The following is a 13,092-nucleotide window of genomic DNA, read 5'->3' as shown; positions in this document are numbered from 1 at the left end:
CCCCAGCCCATACATCCTTCCAATCACCTTAAAATCATGTCCCCTCATATTAACCGTTTCCACCCTGGGAAAAAGTCTCTGGCTGTCCACTCAATCTGTGCCTCTTATCATCTTGTACACCGCTATCATATCCTCCTTTACTCTGAAGAGAAAACCTCCAACTCGCTCAAACTATTCTAATCCAGGCAGCATCCTGGTAAATCTCCTTTGCACCCTCGCTAAAGCTTCCACATCCTTCCTATAATGAGGCGGCTCGAACTGAGCACAATACTCCAAGTGTGGTCTGACCAGAGGTTTATGGAGCTGTAACATTACTTCACACCTCTTCGACTCAATCCCCCGACACACCACAATCCTTCATAACCACCATATCACCATGTGCAGCAACTTTGAGGGATCAATGGACGTGGCGGAAATAGCTAATACCTGAGGCCAAACTCTTAGGTGATTAGTGGAAAATATAGTGGGGAGATAGAAAGTGTATCTTTGGGCAAAGCATAGCACCCCCCCACCCCAACAATGATCAGGGTCACGTGAAGCCACGGGAGCAGGTGGTGGGTGGTCGTACGAGCAGCCGGTGCAGATCACAAGTCCTGGTTATGTGACCACTGACACCAGGCAGACAATCTCTGAGGAGTATTGATAATGCCTGGGGTCACCTGGAGTAACTTGATGGGCCGGTGGGTTGTACTGTGCTGTAATGTTCTGTTTTCTATGACGGCTCTGAAACTGTACAGACTCCTGGATAATATCAGTGAAACATCACTCAGCTGTTCAGACATTAACCACATCACCAGGACCAGACAGCCACTTACCAACGCTCTCCTGTCATGTCAGCGTGGGCTCCTGGTCTCCGGTGTTTACCCAATGCTTCTCGCCCGTCAGGTTTGGCCGTCGGACCCTGCTGCAATGGTCCCACTTCCTGGTTGCCGTGTCGGGGACGTGTGCAGCGTTCTCCTCCTCCTTCCCGCTCTTCTGCTTCTGGAGATTTCTGTCGGGGGTTGGCTTGTCGGGCGTCATCATCAATGGCTTTTCTCTCAGTGAGTGACCAGTCGCCTCGGAATAGGAGGTCGGTTTTCTTCAGCCAGAGGGCGGTGAATCTGTGGAATTCATTGTAAATGCAATGTTAGTGTTCATTTCCAGAGGGCTGTAAGATAAAAGTAAGGTTTTAATGCTGAGAACTTATAAGGCATTGGTCAGGCCGTACTTGGAGAATCTTGGAACCCTTAACTAGGAAAAGGTGTGCTGGCATTCGAGAGGGTCCAGTGGAGGCTCAGGAGAATGATCCTGGGAATGAAAGGGTTAATTTATGAGTAGTGTTTGATGGCTCTGGGTCTGTACTCGCTGGAGAATGAGGGGTGTTCTCATTGAAACCTATCGAATATTGAAAGGCTGAGATAGAGTAGACGTGGAGAGGATGTTTCCAATAGTGGGAGAGTCTCGGACCAGAGGGAACAGCCTCAGAATAGAGGGATGTCCCTTTAGAACAGCGATGAGGAGGAATTCCTTTAGGAAAGGGTGGTGAGTCTGTGGAATTCATTGCCACAGATAGCTGTGGAGGCCCAGTTGTTGGGTATATTTAAAGCGGAGTTTGATAAGTTGTTCATGATTAAGGGGGTGAAAGGTTACAGGTATAAGTTGGGAGAATGGGATAGAGTGCAAAATCAGCCCTCACTGAATGGTGGAATAGACTCGATGGGCCAAATGGCCTGATTCAATGGTTCAATTTAATATCAGAGAAAGTATACAATATAGAACCTGAAATCCTTGCTCTTCACAGACATCCATGAAACAGAAAGAAAAATCCCAAAGAATGGATGACAGGGAAGCATGAGAAACCCAAAGCACCCCTCCCCCTCCTATTTTCAAGCTGCAGCAAAAGCACAAGCCCCCTCCCTCTTCACTCCTTGCTCCAGCAAAAGCATCGCACCAAACCCCCCCCCTCCACCACCCCCCATGCAAACAGTGGCATATCTCGGGTATGGCACGTGCCCTGGGCGCCACTGAGCAGTTTCTATTAAAGTCAGACAAGCCATCCTCGAATAGTGAAAAAAGAATTTTCTTCAGATGTACGATCTGCCCTTGATTACATGGCTGAGAAGCACTGGGATGGCCTTATTTCAGAACATTGTGTAAAAAGACCATGAAATGTTCCTTCACGAAGAAGAACGAAAGTGGAGCTGAAGGACGGAAGAGACAAGAGGTGGAGAAAGCCAAGAAGTCGAGCAGGTTCTTCATGCCCTTCTTTGAAAAGCCCGGAACAAGTAATTTTACACGTTCCAAGGAGTCACCTGCACCTGCTACACGCTTATTAGAATCCGAATGTGGATCAAATACAAATGCGTCACAAGCCGAGGAGGAAGTCAAGTCAGATAAATCCGAGTATGATGAGATGAAGAGTGAAGCTGCCACAGAGAACGTGGACATGGCAGGAGGGGAAGACGATGGTGGTGTTGGTGACGTTGAGGTTATTGACAAGATTTTACCTGACAAGATTGAATCTGATGACACTGAACCTCATGAACTGGATGGGGTCAAAGAGCCTCGAACTATCATACCAGAAGTGATTGAACAGCATGACATCGGACTTCTGAAGTTCGACAAGGACTTGACAAGAATCCTTCACTGCATAAAATTCCTTGCAACTCAGAACCTGGCTTTGCGATGACACAGGGAGTCACTTCAGCTAGACGATGACTCCAATTTCCTTGGCTTACTGAAACTACTGGTCATCTTTGACGCTGTCATTAAAGAACACCTCACTAATTTGGAAAGTCATCCTGGATCCATCTTTCACCAAAACGAATTCATCCACTGTTTGCCAGAGTTTACTGAGAAGCATTCATAAAGCCAAGTACTATGGTCTCACGTTCGACTCGACTCCTGATCAGGCACACCGTGAGCAGATGTCAGAAGTAGTGAGGTATGTGGAAGTTGATTTTGGCAGGATAACAGTCCGTGTTAGAGAGTCCTTTCTTGGTTTTATCCAGATAAGCCAGAAGGATGCTGAGAGCTTGGTTGAAGACATCTTGAAACAGCTAGAGAGGACAAAATGGAGCTACAAGATTGTCGGTCACATTGCTATGACAACACTACTGTAATGGCTGGACACAGAAGTGGTGTTCATCAAAGAATAAGTGAGAAAAACAACCTGGCAGTGTTTGTGAACTGCAACAATCACTCACTCAACTTGGTGGGTGTACATGCAGTCAAGCAGAATACCATGTTGGTCACGTTTTTTCAAACCATTGAAGCTCTCTACGTGTTTTTCTCTCATTCAACACAGTGCTGGGAAAAACTCAAAAACACAGTGCTCGTGGTCTCGGCCTGAAATATCAACAGTGCTTCTTCCTATAGATGCTGCCTAGCCTGCTGTGTTCCACCAGCATTTTGTGCGTATTGCTTGAATTTCCAGTATCTGCGGTTTCCTCTTGTGTGCCTGTTGTTGTTAAGTCGGAGTCTGAAACCAGGTGGAGTGCAAGGACAGAAGCAGTGAAGCCTGTCAATAAGTACCTTGAGAAGAACTTGAAGTAAGTTAATTAGAAGTGACGCAAGGCAGCTGTACAACCGCATGTTGAGTTCCGATTTTCTGATTTTGCTCGGATTTTGGAGCAAAGTACTCATTTGCATTGACCATATTCAAAAGAGGCTGCAGGATCCTAGCATGAACTTCCACAATGCTGCCCTGGATTTGAAAGTCCTTCGAGATCATTGTTATGATGAAAGAAAAGTGTAGGTCAGTGAGTCACTCGAATAAGGAGTCGGTCTCTGTCTAGAGTGGAATATTGAAGTTGAAAGATGGCAGAGATGAAAGAAACAAATGGCTGATGAGAACTTGAGAGACGCTGGGTTAACAGCCAAGGAGGAAATGGAAAGAATAATGAAGGGAACACTCGACTGTCTTCACAGAGAAATGGACGAAAGGTTTGCTCGTTTGCACAACACTGACGCCGAGTTTGGGTTCATTCTCGATGTCGAGGGACTGTGTTACGGCACCGACTGTAATGACCAAAAGAAGAAGTGTGAAAATTGTATAACTCTGATGTTGATGGACAGCAGCTATATGAAGAAATTTTGGATTGCAGAATGTTGCTATCAAGGTGGGTCAACATGAAAATATCAAGAGCTGAAGAGCTTCTTGAATTTATTGTTCAGTATGGAGATGAGAGCGTCTTCCCCAATCTTCGCATTGCTATTTGGATAATGCTAACCACCGCAGTTTCCATCGCCAGCTGTGAGAGATCATTCAGCAAGTTAAATACTTTTGTATTTGAGAGCCTCCATGGGTCAAGGCAGACTCTGTGATCTTGCTCTACTGAGTGTAGAAAGAGAAGAAACTGAAAAAACTGACTTTGATCACATCATAGAGCAATTTGCATCAGTGAAAGCAAGGAAGGTGCAGTTATAGTTTTCATGTAGTGCCATAATTTGTTAATTAGAAGTAATGAGCTTGACGTATTTTTGAGCTGGTATTATGATAAAGTTATCTAAAAGATGGGTGTCAGATGTTTGGACAGGGGCGCAATTTCAGCGCTTGCCAGAGGCGCCATTTTCCGTAGATACGCCCCTGCATGCAAGCAGTGGCAAACCCCCAGAGACCAACACTCTGTAAACTCTCTCGTTCCTCAATCAGACTTTCTTTACCCATGCACAAGGAGAACAGCCCCGGTCCCTGTCACCAAAGTGTTGTCGCGTCAGAACAGAAAATGCCATTGTTATGCAGAATTGACTCGCGGTCACAGACACAGACCATTTGGTAAACTGCGTATAGTCAGGTTCCTTCCTTGCAAGATCAATTGCCGTTCACAATAGAGGCGTTAAAGTCAATAGAAACTACAAGCTGCCGACATGATCACCTGAAGTTCGTAAATCAATTGTGCCTTCCTTGGTGTGTGTGTTTCACACCCTAATCTCATCTCCTGTGAAATGTCTCCAGTCCCCTGCTATGCACAGGGAAGCGATGCTCTGCAAGACCTTTCTTTCCCGGGATCTCTGCACTCCATCCTTGCCTGGATATTATGTTAACTCTTGCCTGACCGTAGCTTCCTTAGGATTGTGGCCAGTGTAAGTGAACAGCACCTATAACACTCTCAACTGGCACTTTTAAAATTAGGGTGGCAGGGTGCAGATACATCTCTACCAAAGGAGGCGTTCCTTCCACCAGCCTGCAGGTCACCCTTGGGCAAGGTGTGGCACCTACTTTACCCCCCCCCCCCCCCCCCCCCGGAATCAGGGTCATGTGAAGCCATGGGAGCAGCCAGTGCAGATCACAAGTCCTGGTTATATGACCACTGACACCAGGCAGACAATCTCTGAAGAGTATCGATAATGGCTGCGGTCACCCATCTTGTGAAGACACTGCCCGGAAGGAGGCAAGGGCAGACAAGCTCTGCAGAAATATTTGCCAAGAACACTCATGATCATGGAAAGACCGTGCTCTCCCACGTCATATGGCACAGCAGAATATGCCTGTTCTTACCCAGAGAAACTTATGTAATCTCCCCACCGTCCAGTCCTGTCGATAAGTAGATTGTATTCCACTGTACGTCAGTTGAGTACGAGCTGATTCAGAATTGACACACAAAGCACTGGACGAACTTAACGGGGCAGACAGAATCTATGAGGAGAAGTTTCAGGCGGAGACCTTTGACCTGGACTGAAAGCATAGAGGAAAGATTGCCAGTATAAAGAATCTATATCAGGTTGTTTTGTGACAGCAGTACATTGCAATATATGAAATATAACAAGTCACAATAAGAATGTCTGAAAAATATTAAAAAGTCGTGCAGAAAGAGAGCAAAGTACTGAGATCGAGCTCCTGACTTGATAGACCTTTCAGAAATCTGATGGTGGTGGGATAGAAGCTGTTCCTGAATCACTGAGTGTGTGTCTTCAGGCTCCTGTACCTCCCCCTGATGGCAGAGGGGAAGAAGCTGTTCCTGAATCATTGAGTGTGTGTCTTCAGGCTCCTGTACCTCCCCCTGATGGCAGAGGGGAAGAAGCTGTTCCTGAATCATTGAGTGTGTGTCTTCAGGCTCCTGTACCTCCCCCTGATGGTAGCAATGAGCGAAGAGAGCAAGTCCTGGACGGCAAGGGGACTTAATAATGGATGCCACCTTTCTGAGGCATCACCGTTTGAAGATGTCCTCGATGCTGGGGACGCTGGTGCCCACGATGGAGCTGACTGAGTTTAAAATTCTCTGCACATTTTTCCAAACCTGCGCAGTAGCCCCTGCTTCCCCAACCCCTCTCTCCATACCAGTCGGTGATGGAACCAGTTAGAATGCTCTCCACTGGACATCTGTAGACATTTGCGAGTGCCTTTGGTGATATGTCAAACCTCCTCAAACTCCTAAAGGAGTAGGTATATGAGCAGAAGTAGGCCATTCAGCCCATCGCCGCTGCTCTGCCATTCAATCATGGGCTGGTCCAATTCTTCCAGTATATTTAAGCACTACATTAATGTGCTAGCCCAGATAAATCTTCAGAGATGTTGACACATCAACTTGAAAGGGCGGGGAAAGTTCTAGGGGGTGATGGGTGGATCTAAATGAGGGAGGGGGTGATGGACAGATGGAGGAGGGAGAGTGGGAATAGTGACAGAGACTGGGAGGGGTTGGGTTGGGAGGTGAGGGGGAGTGATGGACAGACGGAGGAAGGAGAGTGGGAATAGTGACAGACTGGGAGGTGATGGGTGGGGAGGTGAGGGGGAGTGATGGACAGACGGAGGAGGGAGAGTGGGAATAGTGACAGACGGAGGTGATGGGTGGGGAGGTGAGGGGGAGTGATGGACAGGCAGAGGAGGGGAGAGTGGGAATAGTGACAGAGACTGGGAGGGGTTGGGTTGGGAGGTGAGGGGGAGTGATGGACAGATGGAGGAGGGGAGAGTGGGAATAGTGACAGAGACGGAGGGGATGGGTGAGGTTGCAAAGTGCTGAAGTTGGTGGAATCTAACAGGAGAGGAGAGTGGAGTGGAAGGTAAAGGGAATGGGTTTAAGAAGGGCAGATGTCGACAGTGGGGGGAGGGACCTAGCAAGATGATGGGTAGGTAGAGTGGGTGGAGGGTTAAGAAGTGCAGACAGATTCCAGTTTGATTAACATGCTGTCTCTCCCTAATTTCCACCCAGCGGTTGAATGGATTCCAACCAGAGTTCGAACTCAACTTTCGTTGATAAGTTTTGTCGCTTACACAGCTGGCCAGCTCCTCCTGACTGGGATCGCCTATGGTCTAAAGGATTGGCGTTGGATCCAGTTCTCAGTCTCTGCCCCATTCTTCGTCTTCTTCCTTTATTCCTGGTAATGTCCAACTCCACTTGTCAACTCAATTCAAATCAAGTCAAGTTGTTTTTTATTATTTCGACCATAAACTGCTGGTACAGTACACAGTAAAAACGAGACAACGTTCCTCGAGGACCCTGGTGCTACACGAAACAACACAAAACTAAACTAGACTATGTGAGACAGCACAAGTCTATGGACTATGTAAACCAACATAAAAACTGCATTAGACTACAGACCTGCACAGGACTACATAAAGTGCACAAAACAGCGCAGGGCAGTACAATAATTAATTAATCAGTAATAAACAAGACAATAGGCACAGTAGAGGTCAAAATTCAATTTAATAATAAATGATGTAGATGTCAGTCTAGACTCTGGGTATTGAGGAGTCTGATGGCTTGGGGGAAGAAACTGTTGCACAGTCTGGTTGTGAGAGCCCGAATGCTTCGATATCTTTTGCCAGATGGCAGGAGGGAGAAGAGTTTGTATGAGGGGTGCATAGGGTCCTTCTCAATGCTGTTAGCTTTGCAGGTGCAGCGTGTGGTGTAAATGTCTGTAATGGCAGGAAGAGAGACCCCGATGATCTTCTCAGCTGACCTCACTCTCCACTGCAGAGTCTTGCGATCGAGATGCAAGATCAGTATATCTCTGATATACTGGAATCAAAGAACCCACTATTAGCCTGTCATATTTATTTCATTTTGAGCTACAACACAGTAGCAGCCCCCTCCTGACCAAGAGGCTCACGAGGCCCAATGACACCCATGTGACAATTCATCGACGAACTTGGGAGGACACCGGATCACCCGGAGGAAATCAACACGTCCCCGGGGAGAATGTACAACAGTCCTACAGTCAGCGGCGAGAATTGAACCCGGGTCGCTGGTAGTGTAGGAGAGTAACACCAACCACTACTATCTTGGTCCACTGGCAGCTGGGGCAAAGGGAGTGTTTCAGGGGCGATACGGGAAATGGTCAATAAACAAGGAACGATGGGGTCAGGACGTTATCAATCCACAGTGAGATTCCACTGTGGGATGTAGTCCATCTGGTCCAGGTGACATCCACTTTAAGACCTTTGAGTTTTTCTAGCACTTGTTCATTTGTAATAGTAATGGCACTCACTCCTCCTCCCTGACACTCATGACCTGTGGTACTCTGCTAGTCTCTTTCACAGTGAAGAGAGATTTAAAGTACCCATTTAATTCATTTCATTTGCCATTTCTTTGTCCCCCATTACTACCTCACCAGCATCATTTTCCAGTGGTCCAATATCAACTCTCACCTCCCTTTTACTCTTTATATAACTGAAAAATCTTTTAGTATCCTGCTTTGTATCATTGACTAGTTTCCCCTCATATTTTATCTTTTCCCTTCCTATAGCTTTTGTTAGTTTCCTTTTGTTGGGTTTTAAAAGTTTCCCCAATCATCTAACTTCCCAGTCACTTATGCTACGTTATATGCCCTTTATTTTTTTTTATGTGTTTCTTAACATACCTTGTCAACCATGATTGCCTAGCCTTGCCATTTGAGAGCATCTTCTTCTGTGGGACATATCTATCCTGTGCCTTGTGAACTATTCCCAGAAACTTCAGCCATCTTGGCTGTGCCGTCATCCCTGCCGGTATCCTCCTCCAATCCACTTGAGCAAGATCCTCTCTCATGCCTCTGCAATTCCCTTTATTCCATTACGATACTGATACATGTGAGTTATGCTTCTCTCTCTCTCAAATTGCAGTATGGATTCAATCATATTATGATCTCTGCCTCCCAAGGGTTCCTTTATGTTAAGCTCCCTAATAAGATCAGGGTTATTACACTTCACCCAATCTGAGAAAGCCTTCCCCTGAGTAAGCTCAAGCACAAACTGTTCTCAAAAGCCATCTCAGGCATTAAACAAATTCCATCTCTTGTGATCTGACATCAACCTCATTTTCCCAATCCCCTTGTGTATCGAAATCCCCTATTACACTGTGACATCATCCTACCTACATTTCCAACTCCTTTGCAAACTCAACCCCACATCTTGGCTACTATTTGGAGGCCTGTATATGATTCCCATGATGGCTTTATCACCCTTGAAGCTTCTTAGCTCCACCTACAAAGATCCAACAATCCCTAATTGTGCCATGAGTTCATCCACCTTATCCCGAATGCTACGCGCATTTAAATACAGCATCTTCAGTCCTGAATTCTTCACCCTTTTGAGTTTTGCCTATGGTACAACTTAACTCTTTGCTCTGTCTGCACTTGTACCCAGTCATTGGCTTGTCCTTCCTTACATTCATGTTACACCCATCATCTACTTGTAAACCTATTGGCTCATCCTCAGCTCTATCATCCTGGTCCCCATCCACTCCACAGAGATATTCATACTGTCCATTGAGGTTGTACAAGATAAAACAGTAACAGAGTGCAGAATAAAGAGTCACAGTTAAAGAGGAAGTGCAGTGCAGGTAGACCGTGCGCTCACGTTGAGGTATATTGTCAGGTTAAGCGTCCATCCTGATTGTGATAGTAAACCATTCATCGGTTGTATCAATGCGGGTAGAAGCTGTCCTTGGGCCCAGGGGTGCGTGTGTTTACCACCATCTCTTTAGAGGCCTGCATCTTGTATCTCCCTATAAATTACCATGTGGTTGGGCTGGACAGGCTCGGACTTTATGCCTTGGGGCATAAGAGGCTGAGGAGTGACCTTACTGAGGTGTATAAAATCACGAGGGGCACAGATAAGGTTGTATTCTGAAGAGAGGACAAGGCAACCATAGCTGACAAGGGAAGTCAATGCCAGCATAAGGGCATATAATAGAGCAGAAAAAAGTTAAAAGCTTTTAAAAATCCACAGAAGACAACCAAAAGAGGCATAATGAGTGAAAAAGATGAAATAAGAAGCTGGCCAAAAATATGAAAGAGGATATGAAAAGTTTTTCGGACATCTAAAGAGTGAGGGAGAGAAAAGAGTGGATATTAGACCACAGTGAAGGTTGTCATGGGGGACCAAGAAAAGGCGGATGAATTTTTAAAGTACTTTACATCAGTCTTCACTGTGGACGGCATGCAGCATGCCAGAAATGTGAATATTTGGGGCAGAAGGGAGTGTAATTGCTGTTACTCAGGAAAAAGTGCTTGGGAAGCTGAAAGATCTGAAGTTAGATAAGTCACCTGAACCAGAATGACTACATCCTGTGTCATATGGTCTTATGGGCGAATGGTCACAGTCTTCTCCCCAGGACCAGAGAATCAAGAACCAGACCACAGGCAGAGAAATCTGCAGATGCTGGAAATCAAAGTAACCGATGCAAAATTTTGGAGCAGCTCATCAGGCCAGGAAAAGAGGAAAAGAGTAAACAGTCCTCTCATGAAGGGTCTCGGCCTGAAACATTGACTCCCCTTCTTACCCCGTCCCTGACATAGTTGTTTGTTTCTTTTTCTCTCTGCCCATCACTGCCTGTTCTCCATCTCCCTCTGGTGCTCCCCTCCCCCTTTCTTTCTCCCTAGGCCTCCCGTCCCAAGATCCTTTCCCTTCTCCAGCTTTGTATCCCTTTTGCCTATCACCTTTCCAGCTCTTAGCTTCACCCCACCCCCTCCAGTCTTCTCCTATTATTTCGCATTTCCCCCTCCCCCTCCTACTTTCAAATCTCTTAGTATCTCTCCTTGCAGTCAGTCCTGACGAAGGGTCTTGGCCCGAAACGTCAACAGTGCTTCTCCTATAGATGCCGCCTGGCCTGCTGTGTTCCACCAGCATTTTGTGTGTGTGTGTGTTACCAGAGGACACAGGTTTAATGTGAGAGGGAAGAGATTTAACAGGAACCTGAGGGGCAACTTCAATACTTAGAGGGTGGTTTGTATATGGAACGAGCTGCTAGAGGATGTGGTTGAGGCAGGTACATTCACAACATTTAACAGACACTTGGACAGGTACGTGGCTAAGATCAGAGGAGCAGAATTAGTCTTTTCAGTCTATCAAGTGCCTGCTCTGCTGATTTATTATCCCTCACACCCACTCTCCTGTCTTCTCCCCATAACCTTTGATGCCCTGAGTCTCTCAACCTCTGCCACAGAAGGCATGAACCCCTGATAGACGCAGCAGAATTGAACCCGGGCTCCTGGCACTGTAGAACATTAGGTCAACAGCTGCACTACTGTGTCAAGCTTCCAAAGGGCATAGTTTTGATTTCAGAGGTGTAATTTTAAAAGGGAGTTCAGGGGAAAGTTCTTCATTCAAAGTTGCAATTTTCAGGCGTCTATGACCTCCTCATACCTCTATCTCCCCTCATTCTCCTGCGCTCCAGGAAATAAAGTCCTAACCTCTTCAGGCTTCCCCTATAACTCAAGTCCCGGAAATGTCCTGCACTCTTTCAATCAACCTGCAATGAGTTATCACCCTTGCTGTCACAGGTGGCTCTTGGAGTCGGCCCGATGGCTCATCGTGAACGGCAAGGAACACGTTGCTCTGAAGCAGCTGAAGAGGGTGGCGAAGGTGAATGGCCGGGAGGCAGAAGGGGAGAGGCTCACTGTTGAAGTAAGCACCATTCCCGGAAACGGATCCTACTGGCGTACCCGATCTGGCCTCCACGGCACCTTAACTCTGGTACACAGCCGCTGTTTGATGGCGGGGTAGTGTAGCGGTTTGTGCAAAGTTTTACAGAGATGGTGAATCGGGTTTGATTCACGCCGTTGACTGCAAAGAGTTCTCTCTGTAACTCACCTCATTTCATTCTGACCGACACCATGTGTTCCACAGATTCTGAAGGCGAGTGTGGAGAATGACCAGCTCACTGCCAAGAGCCAGAGTGTGTTGGATCTGTTCCGGACACCAGTGATGCGACGGATCACCTGTTGTCTGATGGTGGTTTGGTGAGTGAGCTTCTTTATCCTTGGACCTGGACAGTGACCATAAACACAACAAATTCAGTAAATGCTGGAAATCCAGAGCAACACACACACAAAACGCTGGAGCAGTTCAGCAGGTCAGACAGCAGCTATGGAAAGGAATAAACGTTCTGTGTTTCAGGCTGAGGCACTTCATCAGGACTGGAAAGGATGTGGGAAGGAGCCAGAATAAGACGGCAGGTGTGTGGAAACTGTAGGGAGGTAAGGGTTAACACAATGTCTAGGCGAGGATAGTTTACCGATGGTGTGCAGTCAACCCAGGCAAGAAAGGGTTTTGAAGAGCAGGGGACAGGAGGAGACGAGATAAGAATGTAATCGAAGGAGATGCAAAGAGCACGCACAAACGAGAACACAATAACTTTACTAACTTCAAGGTATCATCATTGTCAGATTGGAGTTTCCCTCAACTTTTCACACCTCCGTTATAAATGGCAATTGTTCTTGCAAATAAGGAATGTGGACACACACAGCTTAGCAAATGGTCACTACCCGTAACTGAGAGTCAACTCTATATAAAAGGCGCATGTCCCTGTTCAGACTTCAGATCAGTATAGTGATGGGGGCCGCTCTGTTCTCCTTGGGCACAAGAAAATAAACTGCGGTTAAGGAACGAGTGTGAGTTTTCAGAGTCCAGTTTATCGACGATGACGGTGGGAGAGGTGGAGGGGAGAGTGGGTGAAGTAAGAAGCTGGGAGATTATAGGGAGAAACATAGAAACATAGAAAAACTACAGCACAACACAGGCCCTTCAGCCCACTATGCTGTGCTGAACATATACTTACTTTAGAAATTACCTGGGGTTACCCATAACCCTCTATTTTTCTAAGCTCCATGTACCTGTCAAGGAGTCTCTTAAAATACCCTATCGTATCTGCCTCCACCACTATCACCGGCAGCCCATTCCACGCACTCACCACT

At 46.6% G+C, this 13,092-nt stretch overlaps 1 protein-coding gene across 1 annotated transcript in view; it reads left to right on the top strand.

The window, feature by feature from the left end:
- Positions 1 to 13,092, top strand: part of LOC132383720 (solute carrier family 22 member 6-A-like) — a 36,363-nt gene that overhangs the window by 1,298 nt on the left and 21,973 nt on the right. Inside the window, exons 3-6 of the mRNA XM_059954908.1 lie at positions 886 to 1,040; positions 7,128 to 7,296; positions 11,680 to 11,803; positions 12,026 to 12,138. Of these exons, the coding sequence (XP_059810891.1) occupies positions 886 to 1,040; positions 7,128 to 7,296; positions 11,680 to 11,803; positions 12,026 to 12,138 (561 nt within the window). The remainder of the gene's footprint in view (positions 1 to 885; positions 1,041 to 7,127; positions 7,297 to 11,679; positions 11,804 to 12,025; positions 12,139 to 13,092) is intronic.

This window comes from Hypanus sabinus, chromosome 31 (genome assembly GCF_030144855.1).
Source record: "Hypanus sabinus isolate sHypSab1 chromosome 31, sHypSab1.hap1, whole genome shotgun sequence".
NCBI lineage: Eukaryota > Metazoa > Chordata > Chondrichthyes > Myliobatiformes > Dasyatidae > Hypanus > Hypanus sabinus.
The sequence above is the reverse complement of the archived record's forward strand: the minus strand, read 5'-3'. Positions and strand labels throughout refer to the sequence as shown.